This window comes from Camelus ferus, chromosome 9 (genome assembly GCF_009834535.1).
Source record: "Camelus ferus isolate YT-003-E chromosome 9, BCGSAC_Cfer_1.0, whole genome shotgun sequence".
Lineage (NCBI taxonomy): Eukaryota > Metazoa > Chordata > Mammalia > Artiodactyla > Camelidae > Camelus > Camelus ferus.
In genome coordinates this window covers 62,557,197-62,580,746 of record NC_045704.1, presented here as the reverse complement: position 1 = coordinate 62,580,746, position 23,550 = coordinate 62,557,197, and the positions used below count along the sequence as shown (strand labels likewise).

General features: G+C 35.8%; 3 protein-coding genes across 7 annotated transcripts in view; 1 reads left to right on the top strand and 2 right to left on the bottom strand.

Annotated features, from left to right (window-relative positions):
• Positions 1-16,116, bottom strand: part of PHTF1 (putative homeodomain transcription factor 1) — a 59,137-nt gene extending 43,021 nt beyond the window's left edge. For 4 of the 5 annotated variants that reach the window (XM_014566401.2, XM_032486993.1, XM_032486995.1 and 1 more), the window contains exons 1-3: positions 15,769-16,116; positions 15,384-15,458; positions 14,675-14,731 (exon numbers count right to left, since the gene is read on the bottom strand). In XM_014566401.2, coding sequence (XP_014421887.2) covers positions 14,675-14,731; positions 15,384-15,428 — 102 coding nt within the window. In that variant the 5' untranslated portion in view covers positions 15,429-15,458; positions 15,769-16,116. The other variant, XM_032486994.1, reaches the window with a different exon arrangement.
• Positions 15,653-17,651, top strand: LOC116666101 (translation initiation factor IF-2-like). Its single transcript, XM_032488200.1, has 4 exons — positions 15,653-15,975; positions 16,085-16,490; positions 16,562-16,654; positions 17,405-17,651. The coding sequence occupies exons 1-4, from the start codon at positions 15,653-15,655 to the stop codon at positions 17,408-17,410; spliced, it is 828 nt and encodes a 275-aa protein (XP_032344091.1). The 3' UTR covers positions 17,411-17,651.
• A 635-nt stretch (positions 17,652-18,286) lies between these two features.
• The window catches only part of RSBN1 (round spermatid basic protein 1), a 41,044-nt gene continuing 35,780 nt past the window's right edge, over positions 18,287-23,550 (bottom strand). The window contains exon 7 of the mRNA XM_006193142.3: positions 18,287-23,004. Within this exon, the coding sequence (XP_006193204.2) occupies positions 22,540-23,004 (465 nt within the window). The 3' untranslated portion in view covers positions 18,287-22,539. The remainder of the gene's footprint in view (positions 23,005-23,550) is intronic.

Below are 23,550 nucleotides of genomic sequence, written 5' to 3'. Positions count from 1 at the left end.
TAACCATAAGACAAGACATGATAAATCTCCTAGGAGAAAACAGAGGCAAAACATTCTGACATAAATTTTAGCAATGTTCTCCTAGGGAAGTCTACCCAGGCAATAGAAATAAAAGCACAAACAAACAAATGGGACCTAATTAAACTTTTATAAGGTTTTGCACAGCAAAGGAAACCATAAGCAAAACAAAACAACCACCTATGGAATAGAAGAAAATATTTGCAAATGATGCAACTGACAAGGCTTAATTTCCAGAATATACAAACACCTCATAAAACTTAATAACAAAAAATCAAACAACCCAATCCAAAAATGGTCAGAAAACCTACACAAGCAGTTCTCCAGTGAAGACATACAAATGGCCAGTAGGCACATGAAAAAATGCTCAATAAAGCTAATTGTCAGACAAATGCAAATCAAAACTACAATGAGGTATCACCTCACACCAGTCAGAATGGCCATCGTTAAAAAGTCCATGAATGATAAATGCTGGAGAGGGTGCAAAGAAAGGGAAACCCTCCTACACTGCTGGTGGGAATGTTAATTTGGTGTAGCCATTATGGAAAACAGTATGGAAATTCCTCAAAAAACTAAAAAAAACTTACCATATGTTCCAGCAATCCCACTCCTGGGCTTATATCTGGAGGGAACTCTAATTTGAAAAAAAATACATGCACCCCCAATGCTCACAGCAGCACTACTTACAATAGCCAAGACATGAAAACAACCTAAATGTCCATACAGATGACTGGATAAAGAAGTTGTGGTATATTTATACAATGGAATACTACTCAGCCATGAAAAAGAATAAAATAATGCCATTTGCAGCAACATGGATGGATCTAGAGATCATCAATCTAAGGGAAATAAGCCAGATAGAGAAAGAAAAATGCCATATGATATCACTCATATGTGGAATCTAAAAAAGAAAAAAGAAAAAAAAGACTACAAACTCATCTACAAAACAGAAACAGACTCATAGACACAATAAACAATCTTAGGGTTACCGGGGAAAGGAGATGGGAAGGGATAAATTTGGGAGTTTGAGATTTACAAATGTTAGCCACTATATATAAAAATAGATGTAAAGAAAAAAAAGTTTCTTCTGTATAGCACAGGGAACTACGTTCATTATCTTGTAATAACTTTTAATTAAAAAGAATATGAAAATGAATATATGTATGTATATGCATGACTAGGACACTGTGCTGTACACCAGAAATTGACACATTGTAACTGACTGTACTTCAATAAAAAACTAAATAAATTTAAAAAGCAACAGAATACATATACTTCTCAAGTGCATAAGGAATATTCCCCAGGGTAGGTCATATGTTAGGTTACAAAACAAACCTTAATAAATTTAAGAAGACTGATATCATCTCAAGTATCTTTTCCAACAACAATGGTATGAAACTAGAAATCAATTACAAGAAGAAAACTGATGAATTCACAAACATGTGGAGATTAAACAACACGTTACTGAACAACAAATGAGTCAAAGAAGAAATCAAAAGAGAAATTAAAAAATACCTTGAGAACAAACGAAAATGCAAATGAAATACCACATACCAACACTTACGGAATTCAGCAAAAGCAGATTAAGAGGGGAGTTCATAGTGGTAAATGCCTACGTTAAGAAACAAGAAAGATTTTAAGTACACAACACCTAACTTTATACCCCAAGAGACTAGAAAAAAGAGAACCAATGAAGCCCAAAGTTAGTAAAAAGAAGGATATAACAAAGATCAGAGCAGAAATAAATGAAATACAGACAAGAGACAACAGAGAAGATCGACAAAACTAAGAGCTGGTTTTTTGAAATGATAAAACTGACAAACTTTTAGCTAGACTTATCAAGACAAAAAAAAAGATAGAATTCATAAGTAAAATCAGAAATGAAAGAGACATTCCAACTGATACCACAGAAACACAAAGGATAAGAGACTACTATGAATAATTATATGCCAACAAATTGGACAATCTAGAAAATAGATAAACACCTAGAAACATAATCTACCAAGATGGAATCATGAAGAAACAGAAAATCTGAAACGGCCGATTAACAGTAAGGAGATTGGATCAGTAATCAAAAACCATTCCAACAAATGAAAAAGTCCAGGACCAGATGGCCTAACTGGTGAATTCTACCAAACATTCAAATTAGAATTAATACCAATCCTTCTCAAATTCTTCCATAAAACAAAAGAGGAGAGAACACTTCCAAATTCACTTTACGAAGCCAGCATTACCCTGAAACTAAAACCAGACAAGAACACTATAAGAAAAGAAAATCATAAGCAAATATTTTTGATAAATATAGATACAAAAATTAACAACAAAGTATTAGCAAACTGAATTCAATAATATTTAAATGACCACACACCATGATCAAATGAAATATGTATTCCAGGGATGTAAGGATTGTTCAACATTCACCAGTCATGGATATGTGATATATATACATTATCCAAATGAAAAATAAAAATCATATTATCATCTCAATAAATGCAGAGAATTCATCTGACGAAATTCAACACCCAGTGATGATAAAAACTTCAACAAAGTGAGTGTAGAAGGAATGAATCTTAACATAATAAATAATAATGACAAGTCTCATTTTTTTCATTCACTTCATTTTCTACACATCTATTACTAATTCATTTTGAAACTCTCTATAAGTGTTATAAATGTGCTCCCAGCATACTCAAACACAACAAACCCTGATTTCTTTTTTTTCCTCCTTGAAGATACCTATAAACCACAATTTTCCGTCCTCATGCTTCCTTCTGGTCTTCTTGTTTTCTAGGCCTAATAAATGAACTTTCATTTTGAGACATCTCTTAATTATCCTAGAATTCCCTTTACCTCTCTTGGTGCTGGCCATCCTGTTTCCTGATAGTGTAAATTCCTCTTTTTTGGTTTACTCACTCATTATAATACAGTAATGTGTACTCCTCTGAGAAGAGGGGGCAAGAGTGATACATATTTTGAGACTGGTAGGTCTGAATATGTCTTCATATAGTGCCTGTGTACTTAATACTTAGGCTGGGCACAAAGTTTTAGGTTGAAAGTCATTTTCTCTGAGAACTTTGAAGGTTCCATTGTCTTACAGCTTCCAGGTGAGCCAGAGGTTGCTGCTGAGAGGCCCCATGTCATTCTAACTCCCAATCTTGTACATGATCTGTTTTGATCCTTCTCTCTACTTCCTGCTTAATCCAGGATCTGATCCCAAATGTTCTTGTAATGTTGCGGCTTATAATAAATTTCTGTATTGATCTCTGTCCCCAGTTCCTAACACAGGTCTCCTGAAACCCTTGTAATTTCCTGGGTGGCAAGAGTGTCATTTGTTCTAATGAAGCCACTCTAGGTGGGCTCCTAGATGGCTCCTGGATGATGGCTGGCCACCAGAAAGTACAAGCCATGAATAGAAGCTTGGAATTTTCAGCCCTGCTCCCCATCCTCTTGGAAAGGGCTCAAAATAGAGTTTAATGATCCATCATGCCTACCTGATGAAGCCTCCATAAAATCCCATTATTATGGGGTTCAGAGAGCTTCCAGGTTGGTGCACACATTCGCATCAGAAGGGTGACATAACCCAAACTCTACAGGAACCTTCCCAGACCTCACCCTATATATCTCTTCATCTGGCTGTTTATCTGTATCATTTATCATAACCTATAATAAACTGGTAAATATTTAAGGAAGTGTTTCTCTGAGTTCTGTGAACTATCCTAGGAAATTAATCATACCTAAGAAGAAGGTTGTGTGGGAACCTCTGATCTGTAGCCAAATTGGACAGAAGCTGGGGGTGACCTAGGACCTACTACTTGCAGTTGGCATCCAAAGTGGGGTAGGAGCAGTCTTGTGGGACTCAGCCCTTAACCTGTGAGAACCGAAACCATCTCCAGGTACAAAGTGTCAAAACTCAGATGAACTGTAGGACATCCAGCTGGTGTCAGAGAATTGCCTGGTGTGGGGAAAAAACCTCTGCACGTTTGATGACCAGAAATGGTTTTGTGTGAGTAGTAAGGGAGACTCACAGGAGAAACATACGAGGTAGGCTGAACTGAATTTGTCTAAAATTTAGCTCTGAAACCTCAATCATGTTTCTTAGTTTAAATGCTGATCACTGAAAAGATTCTTCTTTCAACCTGTAAATGTGTGTATTTCAGTTCTGAGTAATGTTTCTGTATTATTTACTCGATAATTACTTTTTCTGGAACACCTATTAGTTGCATGTTAGGCTTCCTGATTAATTGTACTCATTTTTCTATTATCTTTTTGTCTTTTTGTACTATTCTTCTGGGAAATGGCCTCAATTTTATCTCCCAACTTTCCTACTGAATTTATTTTGGTAATTTTTATTTTCTGGTTCTCTTACTTTTTCATCTATAGAGCTTTTTTTAAAAAATCCAGTTATTAATTATGTCTTTAAAAAATAGTATTCTTAATGTTCCTACATCACTTTTTAAAATCTCTTTCTTTTTCTTTAGGTCTCAAATATTTGAGCATCTTTAATTATCCATTTACACCTAAGAGTGAGGCACTACTAACACGCTGAATGCAAGTTCAGTGTGTAATGTGTGGTGCTTGTTAAACAGTGGTCTCCCTGTAGAGGATAGCCAGCCATTTCACTTCCTTAGGTCTTTTTACTCAGCTTCTGCAAAAAGAAATTCCAGCCTTCTGTTTAGAGATTATAAACCTAGCCAGCAGACTTTTACTTAATCTCCTTTATTAGTATAGTATTTCACTCTACCCATTTGTGTGTGGTATTCCAAAATTCAGAACTTCTCTGGTCCAATCTCTGCAGAGAGCAAGCTTCACCCTACTCTTCTGTTAGAGGAAGATAAGGGTAACTATGAGGCCATGTAGAATAAGGAGGAGGATCTGGGGATAGGTCTATTGCCCCTTATACTTATGCTCAAAAAATCCTATTTTCAGTTCTACTTCATACATAAAGGTATACCTGATCCATCTAATTCCTGAGTTTTTCAGAAATCAAATACAAGGGGTTTTGGTGGGGTTTTTTTCATTTATATTAATTTATTTATGGAATTACAAAGAAGAAACACCGACCAACAATCAGCTAGAAAATATAATGGAAAAATAATCCCATTTGCAAAAGCAACATGAAAAATAAAATATCTAGTAATAAACTTAACAAAAATATTTAAGGTGTATATGTGTGTACATATATACATATATATTTATGAAGAAATCTTCAAAACATGATTAAGGGATGCAAAATTTTAATAGATTTATTTTTCCTTTTACACTTTAGAAATCTTTAGTGCTTCTTTTGGCATTACTTTAAATTTATAGATTAATTTAGGGAGGATGGGTATCTGGTAATATTGAGTATTCCTTTCCAAGAAAAGGCATTTGTTCAATTAAATACAAGGGTTTTAAAACAGGGAGTTCATTTGTTTTCTATTAGCATCCCCTGCTATAGACACTGACATTTTTACTTTCTTCACTTTCCATCCACTTTCCAACTTTCAAAATTGTGTTAATTGTTCTCATTTACTATACTCTTCTCTTCCATTCCTTCAATCCTTGTGGCTGATTTTTTCTTAATTATTATAATTTTAAAGGAGTTTCAGAAGAAACCAGATGATTAATGCACATATTCAAACAGCCATTTTTAATGAGGGTTCTCATCTGTCATGTACCCACCATCAAGTTCAAGAAATAAAACATTACAAATACTGAAATCACCTCTGCGCTTATGATTAGCCATTTATAATTTTCAAGGTATAAAATCATGTCATTTTCAAATATTAATTTTTGTTATTCTAATATTAACTAGAAAAAGAAAATAAAAACAAAAGAAAAATATTTTAAAAGAAAAGAATAGTAATTAGAATGTTTTGCTCATCTTAGTAAATATATCTCAAACAGCATGTTAAATAATAGTGATAGGGGCCATTCTTATTTTATTCTTTTTGGAGGGGTACTAAGTTGAGCTCCATCACTGAAAATAATGTTAGATCTTAGATTTAATATACTCTCTCACTTAAGAAATTTTAGAAGACAAATTACTTTGGGAATATATATGAGTTTCTTGCATATTACATTAGTAGTCTTTTTTGTACACTACAATTTTTTTCTATTGGTGTGATTTAAGAAAATAGCTATATTGACGTATAATTAACACACTATAAAGCTCACTCATTTTTAGGTGTACAGTTCTAGTAATTAATTTAGTAGATTTCTGTCAACTTATAGAGTTGTGCAAACATCACATTCAAATTTTAGAACATTTCTATCACCTCAAAAACCAGAATGGTAGTAAATCTCTGTTCCTATCCCCTAGCCAAGGCAAACACTGATCTGCTTTCTATTTCTACAGATTTGCCTTTTCTAGGTTTTTCATTTAAACTGACACTTCGATTCAACATAGTTTTGGAAGTCCTAGCCATAGCAATCAGGCAAGAAAAGAAATAAAAGGGATCCAAATTGGAAGAGAGGTAATAAAATTGTCACTCTGTGCAGATGACATGATCCTATATATTAGAAAACCCTAAAAGCTCCACACAAAAACTAGCGCTGATAAAAGAATTCAGCAAGGTAGCAGGATACAAGATTAACATATAGAAATCAGTTGCATTTCTTTACACTAACAAATAACAAGAAAAGAAAATAAAGAAACAATTTCATTTAAAATCACACCCAAAACAATAAAATACTTAGGAATAAATTTGACCAAGGAGGTGAAAGACTTATACACAGAGAACTAAAAAACATTGATTAAGGAAATTAAAGATGACATAAAGAAATGGAAAGATATCCCATGCTCTTGGGATTGGAAGGATCAATACTGTTAAAATGGTCATTCTGACCAAGGCAATCTACAGATTTAATGTGATCCCTATCAAATTACCTATGACATTTTTCACAGAACTAGAACAAATAATCCTAAAATTTATATAGAATCACAAAAGACACAGAATTGCCAAAGCAATACTGAAGAAAAAGAACAAAGCTGCAGGAATAACTCTCCCAGACTTCAGACAATACTACAGAGCTACAGTAGTCAAAACAGCATTGTATTGGCATAAAAACAGACATATGAATTAATGGAACAGAATAGACAGCCCAGAAATAAACCCACAGACTAGTGAATTAATCTTCGACAAAGGAAGCAAGAGTATACACTGGAGAAAAAACAGTCTCTTTGGCAAGCTAGTGTTGGGAAGACTGGACAGCAGCAGGTAAATCAATGAAGTTCGAACACTCCCTTCACACCACATACAAAAATAAACTCAAAATGGCTTAAAGACTTAAATATAAGACAAGACATCGTAAACTTCCTAGAAGAAAGTGGGCAAAATATTCTGACATAAATCTTAGCAATGTTCTAGGGCAGTCCACCCAGGCAACAGAAATAAAAGCAAAAATAAACAAATGGGACCTAATTAAACTTGTAAGCTTTTGCACAGCAAAGGAAACCATAAACAAAATGAAAAGACAACTTACGGACTGGGAAAAAATATTTGTGAACAATGCAACTGACAAAGGTTAAATTTCCAGAATATATAAACAGCTCATACAACTTAATAACAAAAAATCAACAACCCAACCCAAAAATGGGCAGAAAACCTAAATAAGCAGTTCTCCAATGAAGGCATACAGATAGCCAATAGGCACATGAAAAAATGCTCAATGCCACTAGTTATCAAAGAAATGCAAATCAAAACTACAATGAGGTATCACCTCATACCAGTCAGAATTGCCATCATTCAAAAGTCCATGAATGATAAATGTTGCAGAGGGTGTGGAGAAAAGAGAACCCTCCTACACTGTTGGTGGGAAAGTAATTTGGTGCAGCCATTATGGAAAACAGTATGGAGATTCCTCAAAAAATTAAAAATAGACTTACCATATGTTCCAGCAATCTCACTCTTGGGCATATATCTGTAGGGAACTCTAATTTGAAAAAAATACATGCACCCCCAATGTTCATAGCAGCACTATTTACAATAGCCAAGACAGAAACAATCTAAATGTCCACTGACAGATGACTAGATAAAGAAGTTCTGGTATATTTATACAATGGAATACTACTCAGCCATAAAAAGAATAAAATAATGACATTTGCAGCAACATGGATGGACCAGGAGATCGTCATTCTAAGTGAAGTAAGCCAGAAAGAGAAAGGAAAATATCGTATATCAGTCATGTGCAATCCAAAAAAAAAAAAAAAAAAAAGGACAAGATGGAGAGAGAAAGACTGTCTACAAAACAGAGACAGAGTCACAGAGAAAACAAACTTACAGTTACCAGAGGGGGAAAGGGAGTGGGGAGAGATAAATTGGGGGTTCAGAATTTGTCAATGCTAACTACTATATATAAAATAGATAAACAACAAGGCCCTACTGTATAGCACAGGGAACTATATTCAGTACCTTGTAATGGTCTATAATGAAAAAGAATATGGAAAGGAATATATACACACACACACACACACACACACACACACACACACTAGTTTCCTCCAGATACAAGCCCAGGAGTGGGATTGCTGGATCATATGGTATGTCTATTTTCAGTTTTTTAAGGAATCTCCATACTGTTTTCCATAATGGCTGCACCAAACTACATTCCTACCAGCAGTGTAGGAGGGTTCCATTTTCTCAACACCCTCTCCAGCATTTATTGTTTGTGAACTTTTTTAACGATTTGCCCATTTTTAAATTGGGATTTTTTTTTTGTCTTCTTACTGAGTTGTAGGAGTTCTTTATAAGTTAGATAGAAAATTCTACTATACATATGATTTGGAAATATTCTCTCCTGGTCTGTGGCCTGTCTTTTCATTTTTTAAAATGGGATATTTTGAAGAAAAGTTTTAATTTCTGATGAAGCTCAATTTATCATCTTTTTTCTTTTTTGACTAGGCTTCTACAAAACCTCTGCCTAGCCAAGGTCATAAAGATCTTTTATTTTCTTCTAGAAAACTTATACTTTTGTTCTTACACTTAAGTCTATAGTCCTTTTTAAGTGGTTTTTGTGTACAATGTGAGGTCAGAATCAAGGATCATGTTTATACATGTGGATATCCAATTGTTCCAGCACCATTTGTTGATGAGACTATCATTTCTTCATTGAATTGTTTTGACATCTTTGTCAAAATCAAATTATCAAAACTGTAAGGATTTATTTCTAGATTTTCTATTCTGTTCCATTCATCTACAATTCATACTAATACTACACTATCTGAATTACTTACAGCTTTACAGTAAATTTTGAGGTTCAGTAAGTCTTCCAGCTCTGTACTTTTTAAACTTGTTTTGAATGTTCTAGGTCCTTTGCATTGCTTATCATTTTCAGAATTAGCTTATCAATTTCTACCAAAAAAAAAAAAAAGCCTGCTGGAATTTTGAAGGGATTATATTGAATCTGTAGATACATTGAGATAATTGCCATCTAAATGTTAAGTCTTTCAGATCACGAATATGCAATGTTAATCCATTTATTCAGACCTTTAATTTCTCTTAACAATGTTTTGTAGTTTTGGTCTTATACATTCTATGTTAAACTTAATCTCAAGCGTTTTATTCTGTTGGATACTACTGTGAATGAACTGCTTTCTTAATTTCACTTTTGGATTACTCATTGTTGGTAAACAGAAATACAGATAACTTTTTATATTGATCTTATACTTAAAGACCTTGCTAAACTCATTTATTTATATTAGTAATGCCCTTGGATTTTCTAAATACAGAATCATGTCATCATGAATCAAGGCAATTTTCTTTTCCATCTCAATGCCTTTTATTTCTTTTCCTTGACTTATTGCACTGGCTAGAATCTGTAGTAAAATGTTAAACACATGTAGTGAGAGCAGACATCTTTGCTGTGTTCCTGATTTGAGGGGCAAAGCACTCAGTTTAATTCCTAAATACAGTGTTAGCTGTAGGTTTTTAATAGACACCCTTTGACAGTTTGTGGAAATTACTATTTCTAGTTTCTCATTAATGGGCATTTAATTTTGTCAAATGCTTTTTCTCTCTCAACTGAGAAGATCATGTGGTTTTGTCCTTTATTCTATTAATATATTACATTAATTTATTTTCCAATATTAAACCAATGTCACATTCCTAGGATAAATCCCACTTGGTCACAGTAGATAACCCATTTTATATGTTGTTGAATTCAAAATTTTTAACTTATGTTTATGACAAATTGTCTTTTTTCTTAATGGTCAGTATGATAGTTTATTAAAAGCTCCATATTATGACTCAGGTAAGACTTTTTTCTTCCAGTTTTACTGAGAAATCATTGACACACAATACTGTGTAAGTTTAAGATACAGAGCATGAAGATTTGACTTACATGTATCATGAAATGATTACTACAATAAGTTTAGTGACCATCATCTCATATTGATATAAAATTAAAGAAATAGAAAAAAAATTTGTCCTTGTGATGAGAACTCTTAGGTTTGACTCTCTTAACAAATTTCATATAGAACATACAGCTGTGTTAATTATATTTATCATGTTGTACATTACATCCCTAGTATTTATTTATCTTCTAACTGGAAGTTTGTGCCTTTTGACTGCCTTCATCCAATTCTCCCTGCCCCTCAACCTGTGGTAACCACAAATCTGATCCTTTTTTCTATGAGTTAGTTTGCTTTTGAAATATAAATGACCTACAACAGTATGTTAGTTCCTGTTAAATAAAATAGCGATTCCATGTTTCTATACACTTCAAAATGCTCACCAAGATAAGTCTAGTCATCATACACAGATACTACATAATTATTGACTATATTCCCCAGACTGTACATTTCATACTCGTGACTCATTTATTTTGCATCTGGACGTTTGTATCGCTTATCTCCCCTAACTTATTTCTTGCACCCACCCCTCCTCTGCTCTGGCACCACCTGTATGTTCTTTGTATCTATAACTGTTTCAGTTTTATTATGTTTGCTCATCTGTTTTGTTTTCTATATTCCACATATAAGTGAAATCATACAGTGTTTCTTTCTCTGTCTGACTTATTTCACTTAGCATAATACCCCCTAGGTCCAACCATGTTGTCACAAATGGCAAGATTTCATTCTTTTTATGGCTGAGTATGTGGCTCCATTGTACATATATGTGTGTGTGTGTGTATATATGTATCTTCTTTATCCAGCTTTGTAGTATAGCTATGACAAATTTTCTTCTGCTGTCTTTGTCTGGAATCAGGGTAATACTAGTATCATAAAATGAGTTGGGAAGTACACGTCCTTCTCTGTTTTCTGAAAGAGTTTGTGTAGAATTACTATATTAGTTCTTGCCCTAATTAATTGCAACTTATCCTTCGGATCTCATTTGAAGCATCAATTCTTTAAGGAAGGTTTCTATGATCTCCTTGACTAGGTCCATTTCCTTTATTATAAGCATAATAGCTTGCAAGCAATAGCTCTCCTTCTTTGTATTTATCCAAAGTAATTTTTATTCATTAGTAGAATTCATTGTTTCTTTCCCATTTTATCGTAAGTTCCATGGAAAAAAAAAAATAAGTGTATCTTTTCACTGCTATACGGACATAGTGCCTAGTCTACTGCCTGACACATGGTAGGCAGGTGCTCAACAAATATTTGTTAAATGAAGAATATATAATGACTGTTTTAGTTTTATTTTTGGTATTTCTTTCCCTTTACTCTGACTTATTGTCTTCTTTCTCTAGATTCTTCGTATATTAACTTGAATCACTGTAACTCTTTCTTCCTAGTTAATCTAGACATTTTTTGTTAATACAGACATATAGAACGATATTTAATCAAGTATTACTTTAGAAGCATTCCATAGATTTTGTTACATCTATTATTTTTATCTCTATCCTTCAAAAATACAGATTTGATGTGGCCTCTCTACTCAAAAACTATAAAAATTTTCCATTTCCTACAGGAACAGTATTTAAAGTTCTTAGGAAAGCAGTCAACTCAGCTCCAAACTGATTTATGGCCTATCATCTCATCTATATACCTTACACTCCACTCAGATTAAGCTACTTGCTCTTCCCTTAAACAAGCATACTCTGTAAATACCATCCTCTTGTGCCCAGCACCTAGCAAAATGTCTTAAACATAATAGCTCAATAAATGTTCATAGAACAGTTCATATCACTTTTCATGATCCAAGTTAAGATTTTTTAAATTTTTTTTTTTTTTTTTTTTTTTTTTTACAATTTTGAGTGTTTTTATTATGTAATTTCTAATTTTATTGTGCTATGATCTGGTGTTAGTGTTGTTAGTTTTTTGGGGGGGTTGTTTTATTTTTTCTTTTTTTCCTTGTTTTAAATTTGTTTTAAAAAATACTTACATTTGTGTAATTTTTTTTAAATTGCATCAAATACTTCTATGGAGTCTATACTTTGGTCAGTTTTTGTTAAAACTTAAAACGTTATCTTTGCCTTTCTCCCATCACCATTACACTGTGAAATTCATGAAAGTAAGACCCATGTCTATGTTAATAACTGTATCCTTTGCACCTAGGACATGTTGGCACATTAACTCGGTAAACTTTTACAGTTGTCTTTAATTTTACTGTTTCCACTGCTGTCAAATTAAAAAGTATACCTTAAGGAGTTGTTAGGTAGATTCCCCTAGGAGAGAAAAATGAATAAAAATATACATAATAGATGGGGTTCAATTAACTACAGTGACACTGAGTTCCTAGTATGAATCAAGATGTTCTAAGAGTGGGATGCAAATGCAATTCCTGCCCTTGAGGGCTATGAAGATACCCAGGTTAACAAGTAACTTTGATACGGTGTACTAACACGAAGGTCTGTATAAAATGGCCTGGACAAAAAGGTTTAGGAAATAATTAAATTGGGTGGGGGAAGGAAGTTGGTAAGGAAATTCTATAGCAAGAAGTAAAATCCTTCTAAGGATAACTAAACCCAAACCCAGACACACTACGGTGCTGGTTCAAGATCACAAGGCTGGAGACAGAGATCACAGAAGGAAATCCAACTCCCAGGTCTGTGCATTTTTCATTATACCATATTTACTATCCATATTTTTTAGAGCTCACAAAAGAATAACAGGACAGGATTTAGAGAGTTACAAAATAAAATTTGGGCATTTATTCATCCTGACCCCATCTTCTATTAATATAAAACATCAAGGACTGTACAGAACTGTGAAAAGTTAGCCCAAGTACCATGTAGTGGAAACAACTTTCTAGTTGATAAAAAGAATGCACCCTTCATTAAGCTAAGTGAAATAAGTCAGAGAAAGACAAATCCTGTAAGATATCACATGTGGAATCTAAACAAACTAGTGAATATAACAGAAAAGAAACAGACTCACAGAGGTAGAGAAGGAACTAGTGGTTCCCAGGTTGGCGGGAGGGACAGGGGAGGGGCAAGATGGAGGTGGAAGATTAAGACGTGCAAACTATCAGGTATAAAATAAGCTACAAAGATGTATTGTACAACATGGGGAATACAGCCAATATTTTATAATAACTATAAATGGAATTATTAACCTTTAAAAATGTGTGAATCATTATACTGTATACCTGTAACATATAATATGGTACATCAACTATACTTCAATTTTAAAAATATGATATTATAAAATAAATACATAAAAAAAAAGAATGCACCCTATTTCACCAAAGATTTAAACGTTCCAGTCTAATCAATCTGACTTGGAGATAAATAGAACAAATATTAAGTTGTATTACACTCATATGTACATATATTTATTTAAATGTTAATAGAGGGTCTGAAGAAAATCTTTAAAAAAGACAGGTCCCAAAACAAGAATCTGCCAGTCACTATTCAGTAATTTCCATGGAGGTAAGACCCTGAATCTGTTGATCCAAGTATTAAGGTCAATAGAAAGACATTCTATAGGGGTAGGATGGTTTTTAGGCTTTCCACATCTCTCAAGACTGTACAATTACATTTGGCTACCACACAACCTTTCCATGACTACTTTGCACCACCCTCCCCATCAATACATGTTGACCCCAAAACACCAACTTTGGAACATTATTTAACCCTCCTTTCCCTATTATAAATTAATAAACTGGCATTCTGAATCACACATCAATTTTTGGTTGCTTAATTAGCATGAAATAACTCAAGAATCTGCTCAGTTCTAAGAGCAGTATAGAAAAAGTTTCAGAACTGGAAAAAATTTAAGCCATACTCTACATCAGTAATTGAAAAAGTGATTCAGGCAACAAATGAATTTTGTTTGCCTTGCACAGGAAGAAAAAGAGAAAGAAGAGGTAGGGGATGATGTGAAGGGAGAGGTGAGGGAGAGGGAGGAGAAGAGGGAGATGCTCAAAATACCTGGATATTTTACATAAAAATGCATATTCACAGCTTCCCTTGAAAACTTTGAATGAAGCTCTGACAACACTAGGTTTGCGTTACCACAAAGCAAAACCACCAGAGTTAAACAGCCATAGCACCATTTATATAGGACATTTGCTTTCAAATTCATCATAGACCAACTCCTTTCTATTTCCCTGATACCGAGGCCAAATGTCAATTGTCATATATCATTCCGCTTGCAGTGTTGTTTTCCTTATAAATTTGAAAGAATAAAGAACACCACACTTGGTGGATAAGTGCAGATTTTTTTTAAAGTAAGTACAATCTACTTTTCACATTAATGAAGTAAAACAAAGCTAAAAATTAATCAATTTACCTTAATCTGAGTCTGTTCGATTGACTTTTCCCATATCTGCTGATCATATGCTCCAATCTGAAATAGGAAGCAGGCCATTTAAATGATGCAAAGGCAATGTTTTTATTTAGGTCAAGTCTCACAAAAGTAATCAAACTATTAGGTTTCAATATGATATCTGGGAAATGTTTGTGCTTCTCTGAGGCTGGAATAAATTATTATTTCCAAGGACTATTTCCTTCCAAATTCTGGAAGGTTTAGCTGCATCTAAGCCTAAGTTAAAAAGCAATGTCCAAAATATTTCAAATTAAGTATCACCTTAAAAGATATTTCCACTTCTTACGGGAAAAGCACCAGTAGGAAACCGAGAGAAATAAAAGGTAATGGACAGCTCAGTAAGGTTGTTGACAGTAGCAATGGGAGCTGTGCAGATAAAAGTTTTATGTCTAGAAAAACAGCAGTTTGATCAGAAACAAACTTTCAAAGCATTGCTGTGACACTATGAATGCAGCCTGGAGATGGGAGGTAATTTGAAAATCTTATTCAGAGGCCTGAAACTGAGTTTAAAAGACCTACTGACCTTGTACATCAGTTTTCCCATGTATGTTGAGAGATACCTTGTAAGAACACCTGTACTACCAAGCTCAGGGAAAACTAACACGATAGGTGTTCTTTGTGGGAGCTTTTTTCCAGGAAGCATGCTTTACAACTAAAAATACATTGATATTACCTTCTTTTGGTACCACGATATAGCATCTCTCTCATTTGAGGCCATCTGTGTCTCCAGCCAGAGAATGGGATTTCACTGAAAATAAAGAAAAACCAGTCAGTGAGTCCAGTTGCTGAAAGGTACTCTCCCAGTTTGGGCAGAACTCAAAAACCGCTTCTCTCAGCCTCTCTCTGAGCTGCTGACTGTCTCATTCTCCGGCTGTTTGCCAGGGGGAAAAAAAACAAAAACAAAAGCATACCAAAAAAACTCTGGCGCAGTGGCGACCGGAGATGCCTCTCTGCGATATTTTGTGCGAGCGTGTTCAGGGATGCAGAGGGAGAGGAGGGGAGGTCGCTGGAGAGGACCTGCACCCCGCCTCCTCCGCTTCCCAGCGTCCGGCTCTCACCTGGTGCCCGCAGCCCAGCAGTCCGGCGGCCGGGACCTTCCTCTTCAGCGGCCCCCGCCCCGCCGTGAGGCCGGGGGCGAGGCTGCGGGCCCGGCAGGCCGCATCTTCCCCCCGAGGCGGAGACGCCGACAGGGCCGTTACCATGGAGACCGCGGAGGCCGCCCCAGCCTCGGAGGCAACCGGCCGCCCAGCGCTCAAGGGAGGAAAGTGTGTTGCCAGAGAGCCGACGCCCTCCAAACCCGACCTACAGGCTCATCGGACTGACCCTAAAATAAGCAAAGAATGAACTGGGAAAGGAGGGAACTAAAATGTGAAGGGGGTCTTCGCTAGGCCGCCAGTCGCTATGGCAAAGGCAGACGTCTCGGGGCCGGGCTAGAAAAGTCAAGTGCAAAGGCCCCAAGGCCGGGGTAGCAGCCGCTCCGGGGCGGCGGGCGGGCGTCCTCGCTAGGCCGGGCCGGCCTGGGCCGTGGCTCAGCCCGCCGAGAGCTGGGCTACTGCAGCGCCGCAGACCACGGTGCAGCTGGGCCGCGGCTTCCGCTTTCCGGGTTTTACCGCGGAGGAGGCTCCGCCCCCGCCCGAGGCCTTCCCTCCGCGTTTCTGCCAGGTTCCCGGACCAAGAGGCTGGGGAGCCGCACGGAGATCAAGGCCACGAGCAGCTCCCCCAGATCACCCTTCAGGTCACTTCCTCAGAAATGACTTTCCCAGCCATCGGTCTAAAGGAGGTCGGTCCTGATATTCCAATAGTTCCCCATTTATTTCTTTGCAACACTTATGTTTTCTTGTGTTTTTGTAGGTTTCTTTGTGCTTAATGATTTACTATCGGTCTTTCTCCTTGGGCTGTGGGTGCCATGAGGTCAGAGATTGGGGGCTGGCGCGAGCCTGGCACGTAAGTTCGCAACCCTTGCTGAGTGAACAAATGTTTTCCTGAATTTACGCTGTCCTGGGACGAAAAGGCCTGGCAGGCTGCAGCTTACTGATTGCCTTCCTCTCCAGCCCCTCAGCAGCTGTGGGACTTCAGCGTTCTGAGTGCTCAAGGGTAAAAAGGGCCAAGGCTTGGGGCAGTTCCAGGGCCTTTTCCCAAATTAGGGTAGGGGAAGGTAGCGGCGGGAAGAACCGTTTCTAGGTTGAGTCAAGCAGCTGATAGAGGTCAGGGGAAAGGAACGGTTGCGATCTCAAATGAATACTTAAAGATACGTTAAGAAGGTTTTAAGCCGCTTTCCCCTCTCCCTCCACCCTCCCCCCGCCTCTCTCTTTCTCTATAATTGGGGGGTGGGGGGGGCATTAATGGAACGCTGACCTCTAACGGCCATTCTCACCCCACTTGAAGTACACCTCACGTGTTCTTGCTTGCCTGACATGTAGCATTTGGGTCAGATAAAGCTAATGAGATAATGACTAGACCACTTCAGAAAGCCTAAGAAGTGCAGTTCTAAATGTTTTACATCTTTATTTTTGATTTATCAAATCGACATAAGGTGTAAGTTATCCCCGTTTTACCGGTGAAGAAAATCAACTGGGATAAAAGTAACTCCCACGAAACTAATTAAAATTATTTTACCCAGGCTTTATTTTTATATTGCACACATGGGCAGTGGTTTCCTTTCCGCTTTTGCTTGACAGCTTTTCCCTTCCTTAGAGCTGAACACGACGAATCCCTTGGGTTTCAAGACAAATGGCTGACTTAACAACAACAAAAAAACCTGGAAAAATGACATGAGAAGGTCATTTTTTGTGTATCTAAATGTTTACTTTAAGACGTAAATTTACACTAGTAGCAAAAACATTTTACTTCATTGCTTGGCACACTAAGAAGCTTGGGGGAGGTTCCTGAAAGAACAGAATCAGGTAAGATGCGCCAGGAAAGAATAAGCAGCAGCAAATCATCTTTTAGGAGCCTCTGGACCAATTTTCAGTGCTTAAGTCTCTCACCTAACACAGGACTCTGAACCCAGAATTGCATTCTAATTCCTATTCCCACTAACTGACTTTTAGGCAATGTATTCAACCTAACAAGCCCATTTGCTCACCTGTATTATGGCGATTGTTATTGTTATCTTCCTATTGAAGGCTGTGAGGATTAAATGAGATATCCGCATATAAACAGCCTAGCCCACAGCAGTTACTCAAAAAAACATTCGGTCCTTTCCTTTTCCTTTCCTAATCCTAAGCAAGGGCTATCAGTGCTGAGAACAGTAAAATGAGAAGTCCACACAAATAAAAACTGATGAGGAAAAAAATCCATTTGGATTATGTCACTTAATACATCAATGACACCTGAAACACCTGTAAATTACCTTCATTAACTAACACTACATGCATGTACTTTCAAAAATAACATCCCCAGAATAAAACTTTGATTGCTCTCTCATAGGTATAAATCAATTAATGCAGCAAGAGGCACAACTGCCACAAATGCCTCCACTAACTGCTTTTCCCCGGGTATCTATGACCTTTTCTTTAGGAAACAAAGGTCACAAGATTTTCTAAAATATCAGAAAATAATAGGAGACACAGAAGGGAGAGATTAATACTTTAAAAAACAGGTTCCAGGTGGCTACAATTCACACATGCTATTCATTTTGTCACGAAACATCAGTAAAGGACAAATCAGACTTTGTTTATTAAAAAAATACTTTACAGGAAAAAAAAAAAACCTCTATGCATTCCATTGTCCTATTTTACAAAGAAATAGCTTAACAATTTAACACACTTAGACAGCTACAAAAAAGCACTGTGTTAAAAGGATTATTATTCACACAAATTTAGATTTAAGACTATTCATTAAAAACCTTTTTAAAACACTCATTAATGTCAATAAACAAACTAAGGCCACAAAACGCAAATAGTCCGCCAGGCAAATTATACATTTCATCTATATGCAAAGACCTCTTAAGATAAATTAAAGCCACAGGAAAAAAAGTCTTAGCTGCCAATCATAATGGAGTTTAGTCACAGAAAACACTATTACATGAAAATTTACAACATGTGATAGAAGTAGTACATAAGTATTTCTTTAGAGAGAATTGAAAAGTGCTATATTAAGAGACAGTGGTCTCAACTACATGCACAAGTGGATCCTAAAAGATGTATGAAGAAAATGGAAGGCCGTAATATTTATGGAGAGATACTTGCTTTTAAAGCAACAAACTTTCATAATGAGGATAGGTCCCTTATGTGCTAAAGAAAAACATCTGTCTTGTACATTTCCTCTACTGACTGCATGACCAATAAATACAACTAAACCCTGTTTTAAAAAAATTAAACTTAGCAGAAATACAAACCTCTGGCATGTACTAGTGAAAGGTTATTTTTCTAAAACTTGTAGCAATGATAAAACAGATTCATTAGAAAGACACAAACTCAATTACTCTAAAGGTATAAATGCAAAGAAAAATTTAATGGCAAATATAGGTTAAAATAAATGATCTAATAATGAGCTAATAATAATAATCAAGAATATATGCACTAATTGAATTTTGGAGTCATGTTCCTAAATTAGCTTTCATTCTAGACAATATTTATAGAAGGAAAGGCAATAAGCAAAAGTTTCTCCAGTCATTAAGGATGAACTTTATGCCTATTAAGACCGATGCAAGATGATGCAAGACATCTTTTCCTCAGGTTTATATTTTGTAAATAATTTGATTTAGTAAGCTCCTTTTTCCCCCTACAAGCGCTTGTGATATTAGTCAACTGATATTCCAACTGTCTCTAAGGGGAAAGGGCACCTTTCAAAAGTCTTTAATTCAAACCGATAAAGTACCAGTGAAACAAATTCTAAGTAAGCAAATTAAAAGTAAAATTAAGCCTAGGAATTCATTTTTAAAGTTAAAACTTTGGAGGGGGAATAAATATGTAGTTTTTTTTTTTTAATTATTGCTTTATGAATTTGGAATACCTCTTTGAATCATAATCCTACTCCTAGCATATCCTGGTAATTACAGAATGAGTTCTGGGGCAAGGGGAAGACTTTTCTCCTGATTAATGAAGACCATAAAATCATTCTAGTTACTAAGTTAGGAATACTCATTTACTGGGTCCTTTCCATAAGCACATTTTGAAAAATATCCCTCTGCTCCACAAAATACTAAAACTTGTAGCCACATTCTGCAAGTAATCTCAAAAAGTTGGCACAACGGATAATATACCAAAAAGGAAGATCAGCTTAAATTTCAGTTACAACTTCACTGCCATCACTACTTTAACAAATCAGAAAACGCCAGATTGCTCCATGCCTCACTCCACCAAACCGAATAATTTAATGATTTTAGAAAAGTTGCAATCATTTGTATCACTAAACTAGGATACAGCTTTAAAGCAGTAAGAAACTCAAAACTTGCGCTTTTATATTCATCAGTCTTTAAAGCATGCTATTAAAATCTAATACTCACATAGGACATTCAGTTTCCAGATACATTACTAGCTAAATGTTTCTCTCTCGGTTCTATTGCAATTCTAACATACAATGAATTTATTAGTACATGATTTTAAACATTTTTTATTCTTTTAATATGCTTATAATTGGAGTTGAGGGTAGAATGTTTTATAAAAAGAAAATGGGGATTTGCTTTTGATTGTAGGTCTTTGCAGATCCGCTGGTTCCTGAGTGATTATACACAGTGCTGGCTGTCAGGAGACAGTCTCCTTGTTTATTAGCAATGACCAGCTTAGATGACAGATGGCATCTGCTGGATGGCAAGTGGGAGATGGGGAAATCGGATCTTGGAAGACAAGAAAAAAATAAAAAGTTTTTGCTTTAACAACCTTGTTCTTCATGATTATTTTAAAAAGCAAATGTTGCCTGAGAAGAATTTTACTTTGCACAGCCTAGTAAAGCTCTATGAAATTCTTCTGGACAGAAAAACAAAACACAAGAAATAACCCAAACCCACATACTTTGTGATTAAGCCCCTCCCCGCAAAATAACAAAAAACACCCTCAAAGGCAGGTCCCTTAAAAACTAGTCTTGATAAACTAGAATTTAGCCTAGAATTTATACCCAAGATTTTAAAACACCCCTGCAATAATCACATTACTTTTCATACCATTCTAATTACCTTATTTACAAAGATAACTAAAACCAACATCACTTCCAATTCATAAATGTTTTACATTGAAATGTTTCTCTATTTGTCTTCATCCTTTGTAACAGAGAATACATACATATACATATATATAAGGAATAATACAGATTCTAACTAATCACTGCAGTATTTGCTGATGGTTACTTTTCTATCGGTTTACACAGTGACCTCTATACTTTGCTAATATGCATTTAACTACACAACAATATTGCACAAAGTAATATTTATATAAGATTTAACCTATTTCAGAATATTTTAGAGAAAATTCATATTTGATATTTCAAAAGATGCAGCTAAGTTTTTGTGGTGACAGACATAATAAAGCAGCATCTTTTTTTGCCTATGTTAATGTAAATATTCCAAATCTCACCCTCCAGGAAAAAAAAAACCTCCAAATTGCACTATAACCAGGTAGATACAAGGATCTGGTCTTAGGTGTGGGGAGTACTCTTCCTTTAACAAACAAAAGGCCTACTGTATTATTAACTAAGAGAAAGTGAAATGTGTATCACATTAACATTCCAAAATAACAGAAAGTTAAGACTACACTAGCTATATGAACTGTGCCTGTTTGAAAAACAATTGTTAAATACTCAGGCACTAATATGGATTAGGCTACCTGAAACTCTAGGATGAAGTCTAGTGCCATATTCTTTGTAAGACAGTAGCAACACAGAGCAATAATAAATAAACCCAGGTATTCACCAGTTGAAACTAAATTGAAGTGTCTCAACAGATCTTTACCATGAAGAGGTTGATGCCAGCTGAAAAAATTAGTTTTTCCTAAGTTTCATGCACAAAATATGGCAGCCTCATCAGAAAGATAGGTATCATCCTCCAAGTTTGATACTCGTGATCAGTTTAGGAAGCAAAAGTATCCACACAAAATGTGAGGACGCTAGGAAGCAGAACAATAGAGTATCATGTCAACATTATCTCTTTTACCCAAAATATCTTCCATAGTTACCATGTATTCTAGAAGAGCTTAATGAACCATGGATAATGAATGACCAAGGACTATTCATCTTTAGATATTTTTAATTGAAATATCCACTGGGCTTTAAATAACAAATACCAAAAAAAAAAAAAACAGTTTGGATCAGAAAGTGCTGTGCTTTCTCTTTTGTTAAGAAACCAGAGAGCCACTGAACTCCTTAGAAACTACCTGTTCTGTTTGGTTGGAACTAAATAACTGACTTGCCTATGTACAAGAAGCAGGAACTCTTTCCCAAAACCTATGCCATTTTTTACTGTAGAAGCTGAATCTGTGCCATAAAAGCACAAGTACTAAACCATAAATCTGATCTTCTATCAAAAAACAGCAAATATGGCAAGAGACAAAGGCAAGATAAAATTAAGGGAAGTGAATAATTTACCAAATAAGAATCTGTTATTCCAGAGAATTCTCGTTTTGATTTGAAGAAGAGATTGAATTGTTACCTCACACCTTAAAACAGAAAGTAGCAGCAGACCCACTATTACGTACTGTACTAACGGGATAAGATACAACTCTTAACTTTGCATAATCTGTGTAAAAAAGATATGCTTGACATTTGTGGAATGTCATTTCTCTTTATAGAATTATAGGCAAGATTTCTCCAATAAAACTTAACTTAAGCCAGTTATAAAACTATAACTTCACATCAAAATTTAAAAAAGTTAAAAAATGTGTTTGAATATGTACATATCACACAGGAGTGCTTGAATGTTCCTGCAGATTGTGTTGCTGGTCAGAGTCCAGTCTACTTTCCACCTTTAAAACTGGAATAGGCTGAGTCATCTCCTCTTGCTGTAGATTAAGTTCAGATGGAGGTGGGAAGGATGATGAAGCAGTTGTTAAAAGCTGCATCTCTGTGCATGTTTTCTCAGGTTCAGTTTTTATCCTCACACACTGGGAGTCAACTTCTAATTCTCGCTTTCCACAGTCTACATTAGAACTGCTTTCTGTGTTTTGAGAGGCTTCCACAACGGGGTGGTACTGTTTAAGCCTTATATGCCAGGCTAAGCTGCACACCGCTGACACTGTTTTGAACTGATGAATGACATTTCTAGGGATGAAGTAGATATCATTGTCGCATAGCTGAATCCTAGCGTAACGAATGCCTTCCCGCCTCATTTGGTTAAGTTTTGCTTCATCCACCCACTGAACACACTGAAGAGAGGAGAAAAGTGGCATGAGATTTTAAAGTAAATTATGTAATGATTTAGTCAAATAAAATATTATAATTAGCATAGGGAAACAGGAGGGTCAAATTAAAGTTAAGCAATACTAAATGATATACAACTTTCTAAAATTTCCTGTAATTCTTGAGACACATTTTCCCTCATATTTCACTGTTTTTTTAGTAAAAAGTACAGGCTGAAGTTAGGAAGGCCTAGGGAATCATTTAGATAAGTATTTCAAAGTGCAGCTAATCAATATTCTCTGACATACATAAGGGCAACATTCATCTGCTCCCTCAGTGTCTTACAACCATTTGCAGGTGAGGACACGCGGTGCAATGGGGTTAACAGCTGAGATTGCTCATGGCCAGAACTGAGCTCCCTGGGCCCTGGGACCATCCCAGGCCCACATGGCATCCCAAATATTGAAGAGATCCTAAGCATTCTGCTTGGGAAGCTCTGTTTTAATGATTTTCAACACCCTCCACACACAGCCTTTAATAGTAATAAAATTAAATTCACTATCCCATGTATA

What these genes read in the sequence shown, in the direction of transcription:
- LOC116666101 (XM_032488200.1), top strand. Translation starts at nt 15,653, where the DNA reads ATGCCTCTCTGCGATATTTTGTGCGAGCGTGTTCAGGGATGCAGAGGG. An exon ending in CCAGCGCTCAAGGGAGGAAA is followed by an intron (nt 15,976 to 16,084) that starts GTGTGTTGCCAG and finishes TAAAATGTGAAG; the next exon opens with GGGGTCTTCGCTAGGCCGCC. An exon ending in CAGCCATCGGTCTAAAGGAG is followed by an intron (nt 16,491 to 16,561) that starts GTCGGTCCTGAT and finishes GTGTTTTTGTAG; the next exon opens with GTTTCTTTGTGCTTAATGAT.